General features: G+C 34.6%; 2 protein-coding genes across 7 annotated transcripts in view; one reads left to right on the forward strand and one right to left on the reverse strand.

Annotated features, from left to right (window-relative positions):
- Positions 1 to 21,411, reverse strand: part of dhps (deoxyhypusine synthase) — a 21,863-nt gene continuing 452 nt past the window's right edge. The window contains exons 1-12 of one of the 5 annotated variants that reach the window (XM_073938228.1): positions 21,347 to 21,411; positions 19,785 to 20,590; positions 17,511 to 17,600; positions 11,936 to 12,148; positions 10,866 to 11,018; positions 8,911 to 9,032; positions 8,663 to 8,759; positions 7,363 to 7,449; positions 7,189 to 7,294; positions 6,573 to 6,676; positions 2,751 to 2,876; positions 1 to 1,069 (exon numbers count right to left, since the gene is read on the reverse strand). The exon at positions 21,347 to 21,411 is cut by the window's right edge and continues 452 nt beyond it. In XM_073938228.1, the coding sequence (XP_073794329.1) occupies positions 974 to 1,069; positions 2,751 to 2,876; positions 6,573 to 6,676; positions 7,189 to 7,294; positions 7,363 to 7,449; positions 8,663 to 8,759; positions 8,911 to 9,032; positions 10,866 to 11,018; positions 11,936 to 12,148; positions 17,511 to 17,600; positions 19,785 to 19,967 (1,377 nt within the window). In that variant the 5' untranslated portion in view covers positions 19,968 to 20,590; positions 21,347 to 21,411 and the 3' untranslated portion in view covers positions 1 to 973. 5 annotated transcript variants of the gene reach the window in all.
- The window catches only part of gng14 (G protein subunit gamma 14), an 8,344-nt gene continuing 852 nt past the window's right edge, over positions 13,920 to 21,411 (forward strand). The window contains exons 1-2 of one of the 2 annotated variants that reach the window (XM_073935133.1): positions 13,920 to 17,006; positions 17,562 to 17,615. In XM_073935133.1, the coding sequence (XP_073791234.1) occupies positions 16,878 to 17,006; positions 17,562 to 17,615 (183 nt within the window). In that variant the 5' untranslated portion in view covers positions 13,920 to 16,877. Of the gene's footprint in view, positions 17,007 to 17,522; positions 17,616 to 21,411 lie in introns of both variants that reach the window. The other variant, NM_001328093.1, reaches the window with a different exon arrangement.

The following is a 21,411-nucleotide window of genomic DNA, read 5'->3' on the forward strand; positions in this document are numbered from 1 at the left end:
TGACCATTTAACTGTTTATTTGCAATGAATTAGCTCCAAATGAACATATTTAGTAATTTGGGAATTTAAAAAAAAAGGGGGGGGGGGTGCCTCATTATGGTGAGCATATCCCTTATTTACACAGCCTAATGTTGCCAGGTATGATGATGATACATTATTTGTCACTCATTTTCCAGAAAGCCTCTCACAGATTTAACTTCATGTGGGTTTTACATACACAATCAATGTTTTACATATAAACTCATTCTCCAGCATCTACTTACAATAGTCGCTCAACACATTCCTCAGCAGGACACCCTTTCTACACACACCAGCAGTTGTCACCTTTCTTCTCAAAATACACCACTAGTTGTCGCCCTTTTTCCTTAAAAATACATGTCTAACTATCTCTGTATGGTTATCCGGAACGATGTGTTCACTGCACATTTTAGAGAACACAAAATCTTCTTCAACGCTTTGTTTTCTGGTCCAGGGTCACACACCTAAATGCTTAAAAATAGCCTTATTTATGAATTATGAACATAAATAAATTCTATTATGCAGTGTTGTTTATTATGCATCAATAGCCACCCTACAAACCCATGTATATATTTATACAATAATTTAGGTTATGGAATAAATGAACTCTCTATTGTAACAATTATGTATTTTATCTGAGCAAACAAATAAGCATAAGATGCTGTGTGTTACAGCGAGGGATGAAATAAAACAATAAATTAAAGCCAAACATTGTACCTTCTAAATAAAGCGGTCAATTTAATATAAAACCTGATGAACATAAAGGGAATTTCCGGTCAAATAAAAACAACTAAACGCAACTGTGAATATGGCTAAAAATATGCCATGCTTATTTAAATGGATAGTTAAATATGACGTTGTGACGTTAAATAGAGCATTCACATCTTCTGCACTGGAAGGCAATGAAACAGGAAAATAATGAGCTTTAGATGTTTTCATGAAGGCAAAATCACCATCAGTCGCTCTTCTTTTCCTGGATCAGCCTGCTGGCGTTGTGAGCAAATGTTTCAGCCACCAGCAGTGGAAAAACTAATGACGCATCAGCATAGACCTGCACAGAAACACAACATTATCCAGACCATCAGACGCATTGAACTGCATATAATCAGATTTATATTATTTACTTATTAAAATAGAGAAGATGATTCTCCCAAGATTCTAAATAGACAACTAAACAAAATAAAAAACAGTAATGTACCAGACGTTCTGTCAAAACTGGAATTGCTGTAATCCACTGAATTTAAAAAGTATATTATTATTATTATTGTTTGATTGAATATTGGCTTCAAATTAATGATCCAGTAACTCACTCATAAAGACTTTGTGTTTCATTACAGCATGAATTAATATTTTTATACTATTATTCTTAAAACAATTAATCAGTGACCCAAAAAAGGTTTATAATGTTGCTTCTGCCTTAATATTTATGCAAATACATGTTCTTTAAACACAGTTTTGATGTACATTTCAACAAAAAGTGTTTACAAATAATTTTGCGTAATTATTATCTAAGAAAATACATTAATTTGTATTACTGGAAGACAAATCTTTAGGGCTCTATTTTGACGGTCCATGTGCAAAGTGCAAAGCGCAGAGCGCAAACACATTCAGGGCATGTCGGAATCCACTTTTGCTAATATAAGGACGGAAAAATCCACTTTGTGCCGTGGCGCATGGTCTAAAAGGGTTGAGCTTATTTTCTTAATGAGTTATAGGTGTGTTTTGAGAGTAAACCAATCAGAGTCTCATCTCCCATTCTCTTTAAGAGCCAGCTGCGTTGCGCCATGGTGCATTTGCTATTAACATGGCGGACTTTGTAAGTGGAAAAACTGAGCACTTCACTAGCAAGAAAACAGTTAGAGCGAGAATGAGAGATAAGGCATCTCATAATCTACTTTCACTTTCACTCTCGTGGATAGGGAAACGCGTTGTAACGCACAGACATCAATTAGCCTATAAATAACTAATTTTGTTTGTTAATCGCAAAGATTTGTTTTAAAACCGATTCTAAATTCAGTTTTAATTTCCAGCAAACGAATAAATGAACAACAATAACGAAGTGTGCTCAAAATACTGCCTGGTGGAGAAATCTAAGCTTGTTTTTAATAAAACAAATAGAAGTATGGATATAATAAATAATACTGCTAATAATAATAACATTATACAAAAGCAAATTGTTATGAATGAACTGAAAAAGCCTCCCGAGATGAAGAAGACATGAAGGCAGTGGTTTTTCATATTTATGTAGGCTAGAAAATAATATGTTTTGTAACATTTTAATCCTTTATATTCATATAATCTATATCCTTATTATATCCTAGATATATCCATAATATTTTAATTCTTTTTCATCTTGTATTAAGCAGTGTGTAAGCGAGGCGCATAACTAACGCACTCTGCTCTGGACTTTAGATTGGCTTTGTTATGGTCTATTGTAAAATTTATTATAGTTTATTAAAATAGCAACGCGCCAGCAATGCGCTTCAGAACGCCTCCCTTTTAGATCAGAACGCCTATGGGCGCACATATGAACGCAAATGTATTTGCTATTTAAACAGAGTTTAAATTTACCACTTAGCATGCATCCTAAAATCTTTATTTGAATTTTTTTTTATTTTAATACCTAAAAAAGGCCAACATAATATAGTTTTCATGAATAAGCCGGCAGAGAAAAATTATTTATTTAAAATTATTTATTTAGAATAATGTGTATTGTAAATACGGGCCCTGACCTTTACGGGTGAGGCGTCCATGCGGATCTTTCCCCAAGAAATGGCTTCATCTGGTCGAGCTCCAGAATCCGAGCCATCAAACTCCTGCCCAGTGTTAACAAACACTGCGAAATCTGCCCCGTTCCTCTGCCAGACACAGGACACACAGGAAAAGAGCTCAGTTCATGTGTCAAATCACAATTACAATTTATATTTCCATACACATTTTGGATTATCACATTAACACTGGAAGTACAGCAGTTACCACAGTGGTCGTTTTGACTGTTCTCATACAAGACGTCATACTGTCACATCATATTTAAATCCAAAGCTTCTATGAAGATATTAAAATTAAGCTTTAAATCTCTGTCTTGAAATTTTATAAAGAAATTACCCTAAAAATACAATCTGTTTTTAATAATGCAGCCTGTAAATGTGGACTCACTAAACCGCCTACCATTCATTTTCACAAGCAGGAGAGCAGGGGTTTTTCTTGGCACTGAAAATGTTGTTTTGAAAGACATGTCTGATGTGAAGGTATGTTTTTGCTATCAGAAAGTTATGTTTTTGTCAGAGCTATCGAGAAAGAGAGAGAGCTGCAACAATTCCATTGACTCCAATGAAGCATGGCAGCTCATGGAGCCTCTTACTCATTCCCAGAAGTTAGCACTTACAACTGAAGACAGCTGGTTTTGCACTTTCGAACGGTACAAAGTTTGTAAAAATAAGATTGCTCAAAATTAAACGTTTTACCGCTAACATTATTTTTTTTAACTCCTAAGCACCTGCTGAAACTATTTGGGTGTACATGAATGATGTGACATTTGGGACTTCCATTGTCGCGACTCTCTCTCTCACGATTGCTCTCTGGTGTGTTTCCTAAAACCATTGTTAGCAAACTAAGGTTGCAAGTTCCGTCATTACAAACATAGCTTGTTGATTTGCCGTTTCCCAAATCCATCGTTCCAACGAACATTCGCAAACTGCGTCGCGAACATGTATGGTCGCAACTACACCTCTGGAGCTGTAGTTAGAAACATAGTTCCTGGTTGTGTTCTATTCCCACTTTTTCCCCCTATGCGCACTATTCATTAAGAACATTCTCCATTTAAACTTGGAGTGATTAAAAATAAAAAAGCATTAAAGTCATCACTCTTAGGTGTGATTTGCTTTTTAAAGTATTCTTACAGTTTAGTTTTAGCGAACTTCATGTTTACAGCTCCCTTCGCAGTGCACTTTAAAAACATTGATGTCATTTTGAACACCGCCTCATGGCGAAAGCTATAGATCAGGGGTTCCCAAACTTTTTAGGCCGTGACCCCCAAAATGACAATGCCAGTGACTCGTGACCCCCAATATCCTCTGAGGTGGTTATAAATACAGAAACCTTGCATGCAATGGCACACACACACCAATGGACCCAAGTCTATTCTTCTTTTAATTTTTTTATGTATGAGAGCTGTAAATGGGCCACAAAGTTTAACCAGGTGTTATGAAATCTGCTGCATCTGACGCTATTGCTGTGTCTTTAATACAATGCAATTACCCCAGGGGTTGCAATCCAATAGAAGTAGTAACTATAAGCTACTATAGTAACTATATATGGTATAAACGACTATTTTTTTCTCTTCAGAAGGTTATGGATAAAATATGGTAATTCTTATGGTTTAATAAAAATAAATAGATTTTTGGAAACCACCAGGCGACCCCCCTTCATTGTCCCACGACCCCTCAGGGGGTCCCGACCCCCACTTTGAGAACCATTGCTATAGATGACCGAATTTACAGCGGTGTATATGAAATTTAGCAAGGATTTAAAGCGTATACCTTGTTTTATTGTTTTTAAAAAGGAAATTCAACAGTACATCAGAACTATTGCTTCCTCTAAAAATCTTAAAGCCATTAGAACAGTTAACATATTTTCCTTTTTTAATTTTCTTAACACATAAGTTAATATTATTTGTTTTTCTTTTTATTGTTGTTTTCTTTTCTCTTTTATGTGCTTATTTGATTCTTTGCTCCTCTGTAAAACTCATGTACACTCTTTGTAACAAATTTCTATGATTTTATTGTTACCCTGACATTAATAAAAAAAAAATTAAAAAAAAGACAAAAAAAAAGCTATAGATGACCTATTTTTTAAAAGCGGAGTTTATGTTACATCTCCAAAGCTTGTGAAAACAAAAAAACATAGCATACGTTAAAGCTTTTAATTTATAGTGGGTTGTTTATTAAGTATCAGTACTGTATATGACATGGGCCTGTTGGTTAGAACCTTTCTGCAGGGGTTTGCACATGATCAATTTATAAAAGTAGAATTTAAAAAAAAAATAAACAAACAATATCCTACTTAATAATAATCATCATCATCATCATCGTTAAAATTATTAATATTATTATCAAAGTAGGATTTCTTTCATTTCCTAATAAATAATAATTATTACATTTCATTTCTTAATAAATAGCCTCATTATTTATTTATTTATCTGATTTATTTATGATAGAATATATAGAATAGTGTTAGCTTTTTTAAGTGATTTTATGTTAATTTGGAATAGCATACGACATATTCTCAATAATATTTATAAGGGAAACACAGGCTCTATATGTGCCGTTTACATATATTTCAATTAATATGGAAAACGAGTGCATGTTTTTACCAAAACTGATATTGGATTTTTTTTTAAATCCGTGTTCATGTAAAACAATACAATTTACACAAAGAAATGATGGGGTTCTTCTCTAAAGAAGTTGTTACTCCACCCCGTTTTATGGGCATTTTACGTTATAACTAACGTGGTTCAATTGATGGATCAGCAACAGAGAAACTACATGTTTTGGGAAACACTCATCACTACATATTTCTCTCCCCAAACGATGCATCATACTATGATAGTTCAGGCGCCAATTATGTCGCTGTTTGGGAAGCGCACCCCTGGTTATTGTTAGCAGGAAGTTGGTAGGCTACTGAGGCACACATATTCAAAGTCATCAGGAAAAGTAGCAGAACTGCATGCAGTCATTTTGACCACCATGGAAATTAAAGGTGAAAATACTTAAAGCTTTGAGTTTTGTGCTTTGTATAAAATGAGAATGTAAGAAAAAAATATACACATATTTAGGACATGTCAGTGTATTGCAGATATGAGAGTTCTAAGTTATTAAATTACAAAATTTTGAAGGTCAAATAATGCCTTGGTAGTTTGTGTTAAAACAAATGCTTAAATGGAGATGACCAAGATGTATATTAATTTTTAAAACGCACATAAAAACTTAAACAAACGAGTACAATCTCATTCGATAAGAAAGTGCATAAGCTGCAATGCAAACACATTTACTGAATAAAATCCAGCATATGCATCAAACAAGTCATGAGATTTTGTTTTAACAGATCATGCGATGATAAAAATGAGTGCGATAGACGGCATTAATGGACAAACAAGTAGACTGAGCACATTGTAAATATATGAAATGTTGTTTTGTTTAAAATCCCTCAACCAAAGTTCGTCATCAAAGTGGTTTAGTACTTATTACCTCCAGAACTGTCTTGACCGTCTGCACTCCCAAAAAGCATCGCGCACATCCAAAACCCACCACACATTTGCGTTTCATCTTCTGAGGTGCAAGTTATTTAATAAATAAGAAAAATGCCAACAAGCTGCTTCTTCTACCACAGCAAATTACATTTGGTGTTTGGTTATCAGGAAGTCTTGATTGTGTTCTCTTTGGCTCATTGGAACGGAAACGCTGCATTATTTGCAAATGTTTAATGTTATATTCCAGTTTTGTGCAAATGTCTAATTCACATTTTTGGATAGCTAATGTGCTTGTTTGTGAGTTTACCATGAGATTAGCATTAGCGATGTGGTGCTTGACCAGTCCTCCTCCGAGAATAATCATCCCTGTGCTCTTGGCGAACACCGCCTTACTGTTCAGCCTACGAATATCTGAAATATGCGGAGAAATATTATCATGATGAAAATCCAGACTGCATTCACATCACATGCTGAGCGACTCCATCATACAGCAGTATAAGCAAAACAAGCTAAATCATTAGCCCTCCTTTTAATACTTCAACTATTTCCCAACTGCTGTTTAACAGAGGGAAGACTTTTAACACATTTATAATTGAATTCCAGTTAAAGTTTATAACAGTTTAGTATAAATCTTAAGCAGATGTGTAATAAGCAGGGTAATGTACATCCAGCTGGGGGTTATTGCAGAATAAAGGCCTTCAGTTTCTTATATATATCATTATAAGCTCCCTGTACATTAAAATCACACACACAAACACGCTATAATTTTTGCATAAATAAGAAAAAAACAACACCATTTATATTTTTACTCTGCAACAAAACACATGCATATGTTGAATACTCTTGAAAACTCATCTTACTGGACCAATGACAAGTATAGAATAACAATGGAATGATGGTGGATTAATTGCTGGCATTCTCACCCTCCACAATGTCCAGCACTAGTCCAGGGTTCTTGTAGGAGTGGAAGTAGATCATGTCGCCTAATGAGCCATCAGTGAGGGCGGGACTAAACACTGGGATGTCATTCTGGAAAAACGATCATCCAATAGTTATTGAGGAAGGACTGATGTGAATGTATTTGATTCATGCGTTACCTTGTAGGCCCAGTAGTAGACCGAGTCAGGGTTGTTGATTTCTTTGCCCAGTCTGTGGATCATTTTGGAGGGTGTCCAGTGTGTGCCCTGATGACAAGCGTTCGATATTTAGTATTGGACAGAAAAAGTAATTAATTTAATTCAATTTAAAATATGTTGCAAATAAAATACAAAATTTTACAAATTCAATATTAAAAATATTAATAAAAATAATTAAATGAATTGTTGAATACATCAAGTGAAAAATAATTAAATAAAATATTAACTTAATTTCTTTCTTAAAACTTTCCTAACCATTTTCTCCAGGTTTACAAATACTGAATCACACAAATAATATATACATTTATATAATAAATTATAAACTATTAAAATGTATTGAAAAACAATTACATTTAAACAATCCAACTGACAGAAATTAAATACATTTAAATGACTAAATTAATTAATTTGATTAATTTAGAAATTTAAATGTATTTAATTTTAGTCACAAAGATCAATTTAATTTTAAAAAAGCTATATTAGTAAAATGAAATTAGTAAAAATCAATTTAATAAAAATAGAATAATCTCACCTCTATTTTTTTTTACAACACCACACAATAAAGAATATGTATTTCTTCAAATATTTACATTAATAAGTCCAACAAATAAATAGTGCTTTAATAAAATATTAATATAATAATACAGTCATCTAACTTCTGTTTTTGTACCAACATTATTTGATCCAAAATAAAATATTTACCACACCCAATATATTTAATTATACAAACATATATTGACTGCCGCTCTACCAAATGGTTGACCATGTTTTTACCGTTTTAAATAATGACTGTTAAAGTAATTTAAAGAATTACTGTTTTCAATAATGGTTTATGCACACAGCATTGTTAGTTTACAAAAAATAAAAAAATTAAATCAAACATAATCCTGTTGCACTATTACTACACTTGATTTTGGTTTTACTGTAAATAAAAACAAAACAAAAACAACAAGAAAACTTGTTAAATGAGGACCTGAAATATTTTATGACATGGCGATTTAGTGTTTAAAAATTTTTTTTTGAATATTTTTTATAAATAAATTGGTCGTACACTTCATATTTTCAGATTTTTCATAGTAAATGTATTAATTCCAGTACTTTTACCATAAACTGACATCAGCCATTTGGTAAAGGCTGATATTTTAGAAATTATGGGATGTGTTGTGGAAAATTGCATTGAGTGTGTTAACTAGCGACATGCACTCCAAACGTTTTTTTCTTGGTGGGGTAGTTAAAGGATTAAATAAATGAAACTCCTCACCTCTGTTTTTTGCTCCAGCACCATTTGGTCCAGAATCGGCATCAGCCAGTCTTCAAATTTACAGTAATTTTCATTCGGCACCAGGAGATTACCTATTCTATGACACAAAGTATCATTATATACAATAATAATTGCACTAAAAACTTTACAATTGTTTAAAAATGAAGTTTATATATATATATATATATATATATATATATATATATATATATATAAATATATATATATATATATATATATATACATACCTATTAATTCCTTGCTGCCGCAGCTCTTTTCCTTTCAGACTGAACTCTCCAAGGAAAGTTGGAGCTAAACATTTAATAAGGTCTTCTTCAATCCCTCCTGCTGTGGTCACGATCACATCTACCTACAAAAAAACATCACAATATTACATAACAAAGACATTTAGGGCTCTATTTTGACGGTCCATGCGCAGAGTGCAAAACGCAGAGCGCAAAACGCAGGGTGCAAATGCTTTCAGGGCGTGTCAGAACGCATTTTTGCTAATATAAGGACGGGAAAATCCGTTTTGTGCCATGGCGCATAGTCTAAAAGGGTTGAGTTTATTTTCTTAATGAGTTATAGGTGTGTTTTGAGAATAAACCAATTAGAGTCTCATCTTCCATTCCCTTTAATAGTCAGCTGCGTGGCGCCAAGAGCGCATTCGCTATTTACAGGACGCAAAGTAAGTCTAAGTGGAAAAACTGAGCATTTCACAAGCAAACAGTTAACAGTTTTTTTTAACAGAAAACTGTTAAACAGAGCATCTACTGCGTGAGAATGAGAGATAATGGATCACTTTCACTTTCGCTCTAGGATAGGAAAACCTTTACGCACAGACATCAATTAGTCTATAAATAATTAATTTAGTTTGTTAAGCGCAAAGATTCGTTTCAAAACTATTTCTACATTCAGTTCTAATTTCCAGCAAACGAATAAATGAACAATAATAACAGCAAAATGTGCTCAAAAACCTGAGCTATATCCTAAAACACATGCTGTGCCCCATATGGTCTAAAACCTGCAGGTGGGCAAATCTAAGCTTGTTTTTAATAAAACAAATATAAATATGGATATAATAAATAATACTGCTAATAATAATAACATTATACAAAAGCAAATTGTTACGAATGAACTGAAAAAGCCTCCCGAGATGAAGAGACATAAAAGCAGTGATTTTTCATATTTATGTAGGCTAGAAAATAATATGTTTTATTTTAATCCTTTATATTCATATCCTATATCTATTCTTATTATATACTATATATATCCTTAATATTTAAATTTTTTCATATGTAAAGATATTTGCCTATTGCTCTCTTGTGCGTATTAAGCAGTGTGTAAGCGAGGCGCAACTCTGCGCCGGAGTTTAGACCGGGTTTGTTTTGGTCTAATGTAAAATCTATTATAGATTCTCAAAATAGCAACGCGCCAGCGGTCCGCCTCAGAACGCCTTCCTTTTTAGACCAGAACGCCTATGGGCGCACAAATGAGCGCTAATGCATTTGCTATTTAAACAGCGTAGTGTAACGCCTCAAAACAACTCTTGCGCCAAGCTGAAACTAGCAAACAAGTATTGCGCCACGCCTTGTGCCACATTGCGCCAGGTGTATGATAGGGCCCTTATTATTAGCACTCCTGAATTATTAGCCTCTCTGCATATTTCCCCCCCACTTTCTGTTTAACAGAGAGAATATTTTTTTCAACACATTGCTAAACATAATAGTTTTAATAACTCATTTCTAAAAACTGATTTATTAAAATTGCGTAAAAGTAATTTACTCCATTTTGGAATAAGACTGTAACATAAAAAAATGTGGAAAAAAGTGAAGCGCTATGAATACTTTCCGCATGCACGGTCTAGATTGCCAAAACAAACATTTATTTTGCATGTGATTAATGTTTTCCCAACATTAATAACATAAAAATAACAAAAGTAAATCCAAACATACTACTTACTATAAAAGAATGGTAAAAAGGTGTAGTAAAGCCCATTTATAATAGTCTTTTGTGTCCGACGCATGCACTATCAATGTTAAATATGTCTGTTTGCTTGTTTTCATCATGATTCCTGCCATACTACAAGTTCTAGTAAATACTGCCTGGTTATTTTCCACCCACCCAATATGCTTTTTTTTGTTAATATTCAAAATGTTGTTGTTTTTTGAAGTGCAAGCCATAGTTTGAAAGGAAGTGGTACCATCTTGTGCTGTGTGAGGTATCGGATGCTCTCTCGCACACCGGAGCTGATCAGGTTTGACGTGTAGCCCAGGAATATAGTGCATCCCAAAGCAGACTGACGAGAATCACTGTCCTCACACTCCTCCTGCACCGGCTCCAGCCTCTTCTCTATCTACACACACACACACACATCCGCACACACACACGCACACACACACACACACACACACACACACTACAGAGTTAGTACTGAGCTGGAAACACTAATGCAGTGTATTATTTATTCTTATACAACAGTTCTGTCTGGTTCTCAAATCTGATTGGCTGATAGCCGTGCGATATTCTGCAATATCAGAACTCCTACAGCCTCTTTACCCTTTGTGTATTACTCCGCCCACATACAGCCAGCAAAAAGCAGACACTACAGATCTAAAGTTTAAAAGATGCTTTTAACTGTTTTAACAGCTGTTTAACTGTCAGCTTATGATTTGAATCCAACGTGGAAGAAAGTAGTTCCTCATACAAAAGGGTTTTTGAGACTCTCCATGTTTGATTTTGTTTTTATGTACACAATTATGCCGTCAAACTGTTGTATAAACGCAATATCACACTCGTAGCAGTGCTATATGGCTGTATATCGGCACTGGTGGAGGCACTAAGGTACTCTGCCTGTGGCCTCGTGCCAACGCACGCCTCCCACCAGTGCCGATATACAGCCATATCGCACTGCTACTCGTGTGATATTGCTCATATATTTAATTGCTGACCATCTACTAATAGAACAAAACAATACCATGGTAATAATAGTAAACATTTATTATTTTACATTTGACGTTACAGTTCAGTACATAGTGGAGTCGCTCAAAGTTTAATATTATAGCGTAAATCAGTATAAACAGAGCGGGTGACTCCAAACACAGTAAGGAAAGTAATGGAAAAAAATTGACCTGGAAAAATTAGATCGATTAGATTAGATCGTTCTGGATGTCCATTTCGATTAAATGCCCAGCCCCAAGTACACACACACACACACACACACACACACACACACACACACACACACACACACACGATCAGTCTGTCACTCACCATCTTATTGATCTCCTGCACTGCCAGGCCGAAGCTGGAGGCCTGGAAGCCGGTAGTGATGAAGGACTGCAGCAGCGCTCTGTGGTTCAGGCCCTGGTTAAAGTCGTATCCTCTGATCTGAGGCAGATTGTCCGGCAGAGGCGTGCTCTCCTTCAGCACCGCGGCCCGGGCCACCGGCGGAGCCTGACCCGCCATGAGGAGCTCACCGATCCGCTGCACACACACACCGAAGTTAAGTTAATTCAGCGCATCCAGACTTTAGCATTCAATAAACAGTAAAGCATGATTTAAAAAGGCTAATAGAGATGAATAATCATGATGAGCAGAACAACGTACGCTATATTTGTAACTGACTCTGCGCTTTTAAAACTGCTAATCAACATGCTCATCTCTATCAAATGTTGTGACGTCACCATTTATGTGAGTAACCACCCACAAATAAGCAAATTCAATCAACATTTTAATCGCAAGTAAAAAATATATATAAAGTGACCAGTAAAAACATCTAATCTGAATGCATAATGCGAGTGATATAGGACATGTTAGAGCTGTAGTTGGCTAAACTGTTCATTTAAGAACAAAGTGACGACTTGTGACGTCATAGTATTGTTTACCATGCTCCTTTGTATATTCGGTCTAGTGACAACGGATATGTCAGACGACTGTTACATTACTCTGTATATACCTCCCCAAGATGCTTATTTTTCTGAGCCAATTTTTCTGATTGCATTCAATGGAAGAGAGCATGGCTATTACCTGAAAAATTTTAGCGTATCCAACAAAATAAGAGAGATACATTTTAAGATCTTGCATAATGTTTATTCTACAAATTCCCAAATTGCTAACTATTTTGATATATCTAATTTGTGTACTTTCTGCAATATACATGAAGAGACTATATTTCACTTATTCTATAGTTGCACTCACACTAAACATCTTAGGAATAACATTATGTTTTATTTTAAACTATTATGTTTATTATAAATCATTATGTTTTTTTATTTAAACATGATTTAAATTTGTATATAAAGATATATTTCTGTATTTCTCTGGTAATGATCATGCTCTCGATCTTATTGTACATTTTTATGTGTTACACTGTAAATATTTTATACACAAAAATAAAATACCTATATTTAATACCTTCCTTGTTGAAATTTCGTACATCGTTGAATCTCTTACGTTTATTAATAATAATAATAATAAGAATAATAAGTTTCTTAAAGCTTATGATAATCTTTTTTCTTAATGATTTGAGGCTTTGTATTTTTTTTCCTATTTCTCTCTTCTTTCTTATTTTTTTGTTATTGTATTTTTCTGAAATACAGACCAAAATTTATTTGGTCTGAAATGGCATGCAAGTAGGACTTTAAAACAAGATCAGCGCTGTTTACTAGACTGCGAGCAATGTTGATTAACGTTGTCATTTCCTGCTAATATGATTTATTTAGTTTATTTATGATTTATGAACTATTTTGATTTAGAAAATAATACTTTTCTGAAATTATATTAAGGTGAACGTCTGAATTGGAGAATATGTAGCCAACTTTCCCCCCCATCACCTCAGCATAACGTTAGCTTTAGCTCTGCACAGCTGCTATGAGGCGGCAAATAACGTCGATAAAACTACAAATGACTCCAGTATTCGCTTATTATGGTACTTATAAGGAAACTTACTCAAGTACTTATACTAAAACTAATACAATGGCATGGTTTTGTTTATATTTTACTGCAGTTTACGTGAGTACCAATGAATGATCAAGGGTTCTGTAACGCAAATACATATAGATATTCTATTCATTTTCTAAGTATAAGATTTGACTCACCACGGGGGTTATGGATGTAAATCCGGCTTTTTAGGTGTAGTTTCTCGTTGGTTTCACTCACATTTCACAGCGCTGCGCACTTGTTCAGGTTCATCCACATGTTCTAAACAACTACGGTAAGCGCGGCGGGACATTTGCAAACCGACTAAATGCGAAAAATGTTTTATTTATTTAAACAACAGCAAAAATACAATTTAAACACGACATTCAAAAAAAATGCAACTAATAACATAAAATAAACTAAACTATAAATTACATTAAATACATAAATAAAAAGAGAGCTTTAAAATAGATATCTTTACAATGATATTATGTTTTAACTTATTGACAGCAAGTTTACAAACCAATTAACTTCTGCTCCTTTGCCACTATAATTGTATTTTTACTTTTTTTTTTTTGCTATTAATATATTGAAGCCAGTTTATATACAAATGAAAAATCTATAATAGCAACCTTTAAACAAGGTTTAGAGTTATTTAATCTGCATTTATGAACATAAAATTTACCAAATAATATCAAAGGATTCATTATAAATTCCACGGATAAATTGTTTCAAACAAAATAAAAAAATAGGATCTTTGGGGGTCAAATTACATCTAAAACCTGATTTTTTTTTGGACATACAATAATAGACCTTCCCAAAAAAAATGTGAGTGTTGACATTCATAAAAAAAGGTGAATCAAAGACTCTAGATAATTTAAACAGAATGAACAATTCCATCAGTCTGCGTAAATTTACTTAAGACTAAATGCGAAACACAATGCACTCAAATGGAGCTAATGACGTCACTGTGAGGGGTGGGGTTAGGTAAGCCCATTAAAAATCATTGGATGCAGCTCAGATTGCACTGCACCAGGTCTGCATCCAGACCCCTCTCCAAAAACCTGCCATGCGCATATGAATGTTCGGTTTGCTTCAGAGAGTTTTGCAGCTATTCTCTTTTTAATTATGAGATTTAAATACTGCATTCTAGTGGCATTTTAAGCACAAGTTTTAGTTGGCTTAGCTTGTCGGATGGTCATCATAACCACACTTTTTAATGTACCAAAGATATTTCCAAAAGATTTAGAATAAAGAAATATGAATTAAGTACTTATTTTTTTAAATACAAATTTAATACATCATTTATCGTTAGAAAAAAATAGGAATCTGTTAAAGTTTTATATTAAAAAGCGTAGCCTATTGTTGGTTATTAGGCAAATAACAAACTGGCCAGCACATTCAACTGTTCTGCAGTCACAATTTTAATTATTAAAAAAAAACTCAAACATAGAAATAATAGTACAGAGCCTCATGATTTTTCTATAGACTTTCTTTTAAAAAGTACATTAGAAAATTCATGTAACAATAAATTCATTTTTAATATAGGCCATTTTTGTTTGCACTGGCCAAAACTGTTCAGCTGAAATCACATCTAAGCAGATTTTATTCACACATTTGAAGGCTTTTTCAATGGAAATATTTGATATATTTAATAATATTCATGAATTTAATATTTACATAGCAGTCAAAATAGGACAAATGAGTTTATGTATGCTGGGACAAATTGTGAACCTTTGTCAGTGAGGGGTGAGTCTTTTGAACCACCTGTACCCCACCTGCATGGCTACGGCTGTGTATATATATATTTAAAATGTCTGTGAGTTTACAATTATCTGTAACAAAAATCGAGTTAAAGTTGGTTTTATATTCACACATCCGTTCAGTGGTAACTTGTGGCTTGCTCTCTATATTGTTTACAGGTACTTCGGTCTGAAATCACAAGCAAGACTTGAAAACAACATTAGCACTATTTATTTGACGGTGAACAATGCTGTATTTTGATTGTCACTGGCTGCTAATATGATTTCACTATTTACAATTTGCAAACAACACTTTGCTGAAATTATATTAAGGAGAAAGTCTGAATGTGTGAATATAAAATCAACTTTAGCTCTAAGAAAATACCTTTTATTATGCACTGTTGTAGACAAGAACTAAATATATTTAAGCCCTTATCATCTGAAAAAGTTTCTAATACTCGACCATGTGGCCATGAGCCACGAGGCGCAGTAGGATCCAGTAAAGTACAATGTCCCCTGTACTAAAACTTTGACGTTCCTTTGTCCATTTTTGATATTTTTGGAGTAGAGGAAGATACTCCCATATCCATCCTTTCCAGAAAAGATCAGCTAGGTACTGCACTTGTTTCAATCTTCTTTTCACATAGAGATCTGTTCTTTCAAAAAGACCTGGTGGTCTTTTCTTATGAAAGGCTTGCCTTTCATAAGAAGCAGATGATTTGGAGTAAGAGCTTCAAGGTCATTTGGATCACTGGATACCTTGGTAAAGGGACGTTCATTTAGGATTTAGGAAGTATGTAAAGGACTATTAATTTGTCAGTAACCTAGGTTATCGCTTCCAATGAACAGTATGCCATTACAAAATCGGCGCATTTAAGGTGTTTTCTTTAAAAATCAGCGATCTCTACTGGCTGAGTGACATTTGATATAAAGTGGGTCTCAGAATGTACAGGAAACACTCCATTAAAGTACATTTTCCCTTGTCATGTCTTATAAATATATACATTTATTCTACCCCAGTATATTTAATGGAGCTTCTGCGCTAGATGCTGATTCTGACGGGCGTGTGCGAGTAAACGTTTTTTTGTCTTGTTTTACGCTTAAGCAACTAAATGAATGCCAAAGTCTGTTTAACTGATTATATTTTAATTACATTGCAACATCGATGCTGTAAAAGGAACCGTGTAAAATGGGGGGGAAAAGTCACATTAACCGTTTACCGGAAGTTTATCAGTATGGGAGGAAACACTAGCTTCACATATACCCTATTCTACAAACATTCATTTATTTCCTTCGGCTTGGTCTCTTCATTCAGCAGGGGTCGCTACTATTCTACAAACAGTGTCCACATGTATTATTTTCAACATCTCAGTGAACAGATTCACGAGAGCTTTCAAGACCGCCAGCGTGAAAAATCAAACACTCCTGAACTTCCGTGACATTTCAGGCCGTGTTGATCTGACCTCAGAACTGCAGCACTTCACAGGAGCTTTGAAGCAGTCTATGTGTGTGTGTGTGTGTGTGTGTGTGTGTGTGTGTGTGTGTGTTGAAAGATGAAGGGGTTCAACATCCCAATGTATATAAATAAGAGATATAAACACCTCCAAAACTCAGACATTAGGACTTCCTTACTGAAACCAGAACATCTGAGCTCAACACCACAAACCAAATGTGCTCTTGAGGTAAAATAACAGCTCTCCTCTAATAATAATTGTCATTTCTATATAATATTTATTTTTATTTATATATATATTATCCTAAATTATCTTATTTAATTGTATTTTATGTATGCATATGAGTATATTCTATTCTTCTTAATTTATAGCGCTTTACAATGTAAGTTGTCAAAGCAATGCAGATATATGATGTTTTATCTTATTATTTATATATTTATTTAGTAATTTATTTAAAAAAAATACTAATTTAATTATGTTTTCCTCATACTTTCAATCAGTGGTAGTTTTACCTCAGCTATATACAACTACCTCATAGAGTGTGTGGGTTTTATGGTGTTTCTGTATGTGTGTTTGTACCCATATTTTTTATTTTGTTTTTACATTGTTGTTATTGTCTGTCAGACCTCAGATGAACCGAATAAAACCAAAAATAATCATTAAAAAACAGACAGACAGAGCCAATTTCCCTATCAAAAAATGATTGAATAACTTGCTCAGGATCAGATGTACCATGTTTTGCAGCCGGTGATGGACGTTTACTGCAGTAATAATGTTCTTCAGGCAAGGAGAGCCGTGGAGCAGCTGAGGATGGAGACTGAACTGCAGAGAATCAAGGTGAGAGAGACTTTCATCACGTCAAGTCATTAGAAACTCTTGCATATACAGTTGAAGTCAGAATTATTAGCCCTCCCTAAATTAATAGCCCCCCTGTTTATTTTTCCCCCAATTTCTGTTTAACAGAGAGACTTTTTTAACACATTTCTAAACATAATAGTTTTAATAACTCATTTCTAATAACTGATTTATTTTATCTTTGCCATGATGACAGTACATATTTTACTAGATATTTTTCAATACACTTCTTTACAGCTTAAAGTGACATTTAAAGGCTTAACTAGGTTAACTAGGATAACTAGACAGGTTAGGGTAATTAGGCAAGTTCTTGTATAATGATGGTTTATTCTGTAGAATATCGGAAAAATAATAATAATTTTGACCTTAAATAGTTATTTTAAAAAATAAAAACTGCTTTTATTCTAGCCGAAATAAAACAAATAAGACTTTCTCCAGAAGAAAAAATATTATCAGACATACTGTGAAAATTTCCTCGCTCTGCTAAACATCATTTGGGAAATATTTAAAAAAGAAAAAAATTATTCAAAGGGTGGCTAATAATTCCGAGGACCACAAAACCAGTCACACTGAGATATCTATACGAACCATAAATACAGATATCTATTTAAAACATGAAAGCTGACACAATAAGCTGTCTATTGATGTGTGGTTTGTTAGGAAACACTAAGAAATGCTGGGTTAAACACAATTCCTTCATGTTGTCACAACACAAATCGATTAAGTTATTAGTTTTTGCAAATTTAAGTTGATTGAACATAAAACTATTAAGTTGTCTACTAAAACAACCTCAAGAATTGTATTGATTCAGCTTATCGTAGATAAATTGTTTAACCAATTTGAGTGTAGGACAATATTTGGCTGAGATATTAAAAAATATACAATTTAAGGGTGTAAAAAATCTAAATATTGACAAAATCAGCTTTAAAATCGTCCAAATGAAGGTCTTAATGCACATTACTAATCAAAAATGAGATTTTGTTATATATTACAGTAGGACATTTACCAAATGTCTTCATGAAACATGATCTTCGTTAAATTTTCTAATTATTTTTCACATAAAAAAAATCATGTTGACCCAGTCTTTTTGGAGAGAGGCAAAAGTATACTGCTGCAACATAAAACTTGTTTTGTGGTCCAGGGCCACAATGAATAAACAATTAATAAACCTGACTTTAAGACGCAGTGGTTAGAAGGCAAGAAGGTCGCTGGTTCGAGTCCCGGCTGGGCCAGTTGGCATTTCTGTGTGGAGTTTGTATGTTCTCCTCGTGTTGGCGTGGGTTTCCTCCAGTTTTCCCATACAGTCTAAATACATGCGCTATAGGCGAATTGAAAAAGCTAAATTGGCCGTAATGTATGAGTGTGGATGCAAAAGTGTATGGGTATTTCCCAGTGATGGGTTGCAGCTGGAAGGGCATCTGCTGCGTAAAACATATGCTGGATAAATTGGCGGTTCATTCCACTGTGGCGACCCCTGATTAATCAAGGGACTAAGCTGAAAGAAAATTAATGAATAATATAACCGATAGTCGCGATATAGAGGAAAGGGGGACCTCAAATAACATGCGATTTAATGCATTTTTAACACTATAGTATCCAAATTTTCAGGATAGGAGTCGGCAAACTATTGACAGCTTTCGTTCAAATTAAAAATGTTTTTTTATAATGCTCATACAGTAAACTCTGGAAAGGGGGGGGGGGGAAGACGTTGCTCTGTCTTTCTTGCCTTCACTTTCGCATCTTTGCATTTAAAACAGTCTGCTCAGGGTGGAGCAAACCATCACAATCAAGGGGGAGACCCCTTTGATTAAAGCTTGATTCTTCCGGAAGGACATCAAAAGAAGGGGGGGGGGGGGGGGTTCTGCCCTTTAATATTTAAGAAATAATTTGCACTGATCTGTATCTTAAATAATATCAATAATTAAAATAACAGATAACTTAAATATAAATTTGACCACCCCTATGATGGTTCAAACCATTGTTTACAAAACATGCTTCTTTAAAAAGGTGTTTGTACACTGTAAAACCCAACATTCAACTTCAAGTTCAAATTAAATGAGTGTATTTAACTCAAAAGTCACTGAAAGTTCATTCTACACATTTGAAAAGAGTTTTGAGTTTGGCGTTGAAGGTAATGAGTAAATTAATTACCTCTGTAACACGGGGAGTGACACAGACAACAGAGTTCGGATCCACATGCAGGTTTAATGAGGATGTCAGACAAGCAATTGTCAAAACGGGTGCAAACAGATGTTTTAAAGACAATCCAGAATCGTGATCGGAATGACAGGCGAGAGGTCGGAAGGCAGGCGGCAGACAGGGACAAAAAGGCATACAAGGCTAGGGTCAAAACACGGGAAAAAAAAAATCAGGCAAACGCGTTGTAATATCACTTTACGAAAACAAGACTCGGCGATGGGAATGAGTGTGTGCTGCTTAAATAGAGTGTGTAATCAGTCTTTGACAATCCTTCGGTGGTGCGAGTGTAATCAGTCAGAATGAGAAAGCGTGTGTGTGAGCGGAGTGCATATATGAAAATGTAGTCCATAAATGGCGGATTTGTAGTCCATAAGTTCTTTGTAGCAATCGCTTTCCTCAAATGGTTTGAGTTGCCTGAACTTATTGGGTTTTCCAGTACTCAGTTGATTTGAGTTCTCTTCATTTATTGGGTTTTACTGTGCTCAAATTGCTTCGTTTACTCAATCGGATTAAGTTCACAGTACTCATTAGGATTAGTTTAGGACATATTCACAGTATGTCTGATAATAGTTTTTCTTCTGGAGAAAGTTTTATTTTTATTTTAATTCGGCTAGAATAAAAGCAGTTTTTAATTTCTTAAAAGCCATTTTAAGGTCAAAATTATTAGCCCCTTTAAGCTTTATTTTTTCCGATAGTCTACAGAACAAACCATCATTATACAAGAACTTGCCTGATTAACCTATTATGCCGAGTTCAGACTGCATGATTTTCAAACTAGTCGTTTTCACAATGCATGACTATCTGGGCTAGCGTTTCGTCGCTGCTTTGTTTACACTGCAAGATGGTTCGGCGACATGGACATTCACATTGATGACTTTACTATAGGGAGAATCGCCGACAACTTCGTCCAAACTACGTCTCACAGCCAAAAACATGTAGTATATCTTTTGTTATTAACTACATAATGAGAAAGAAGCCTTTAATGGGGTAGAACATGTACATGTTTGCTCACCTGGGTTTAAAGGGAATTAGCCATTTCTCCTTAACGTTGATAATAAACTAATTTCTTTCTGTATGAAACGTCAAACATACACGGTTGCTCCTGAGTCCTGTCATCTACTAGTTTTCCCTCCATTTCATGGGTCCAAACAAACCGAAAAAGAGCGCTTTTAACTTATCCCCCAGCCTCCCGCTGGCCTGCAGCAGGTATACACACACGCACACACAAGTGAAAGCTGCTCTCTCATTGGCTGTAGGCGATCGCTGATGTTATTTTCAGTCAAAACTCAATTCACACGGCATGATTTGAATCGCCGACAGCTCCAGATATTTAGCACGCCAAATATCTCGCAGGCATCGGCGACTCATCAGGGATTCTCTCAGATCGCGTCTTTGATAGTTCATACTGTGTGATTGTCACTCACGTGCACGAGCAGCGATTTGCTTGTGATTTCAGGCATTTGTCGGCGATTTCTCAAAACCTGTCGGGGAGCCAAAATCGGGGCTAAAATCACGCAGTCTGAACTAGGCATAAGCTGTATAGAAGTGTCTTAAAAAATATCTAGTAAAATATTATTTA

The sequence above is a fragment of the Danio rerio genome, chromosome 3 (assembly GCF_049306965.1).
Source record: "Danio rerio strain Tuebingen ecotype United States chromosome 3, GRCz12tu, whole genome shotgun sequence".
NCBI classification, from domain to species: domain Eukaryota; kingdom Metazoa; phylum Chordata; class Actinopteri; order Cypriniformes; family Danionidae; genus Danio; species Danio rerio.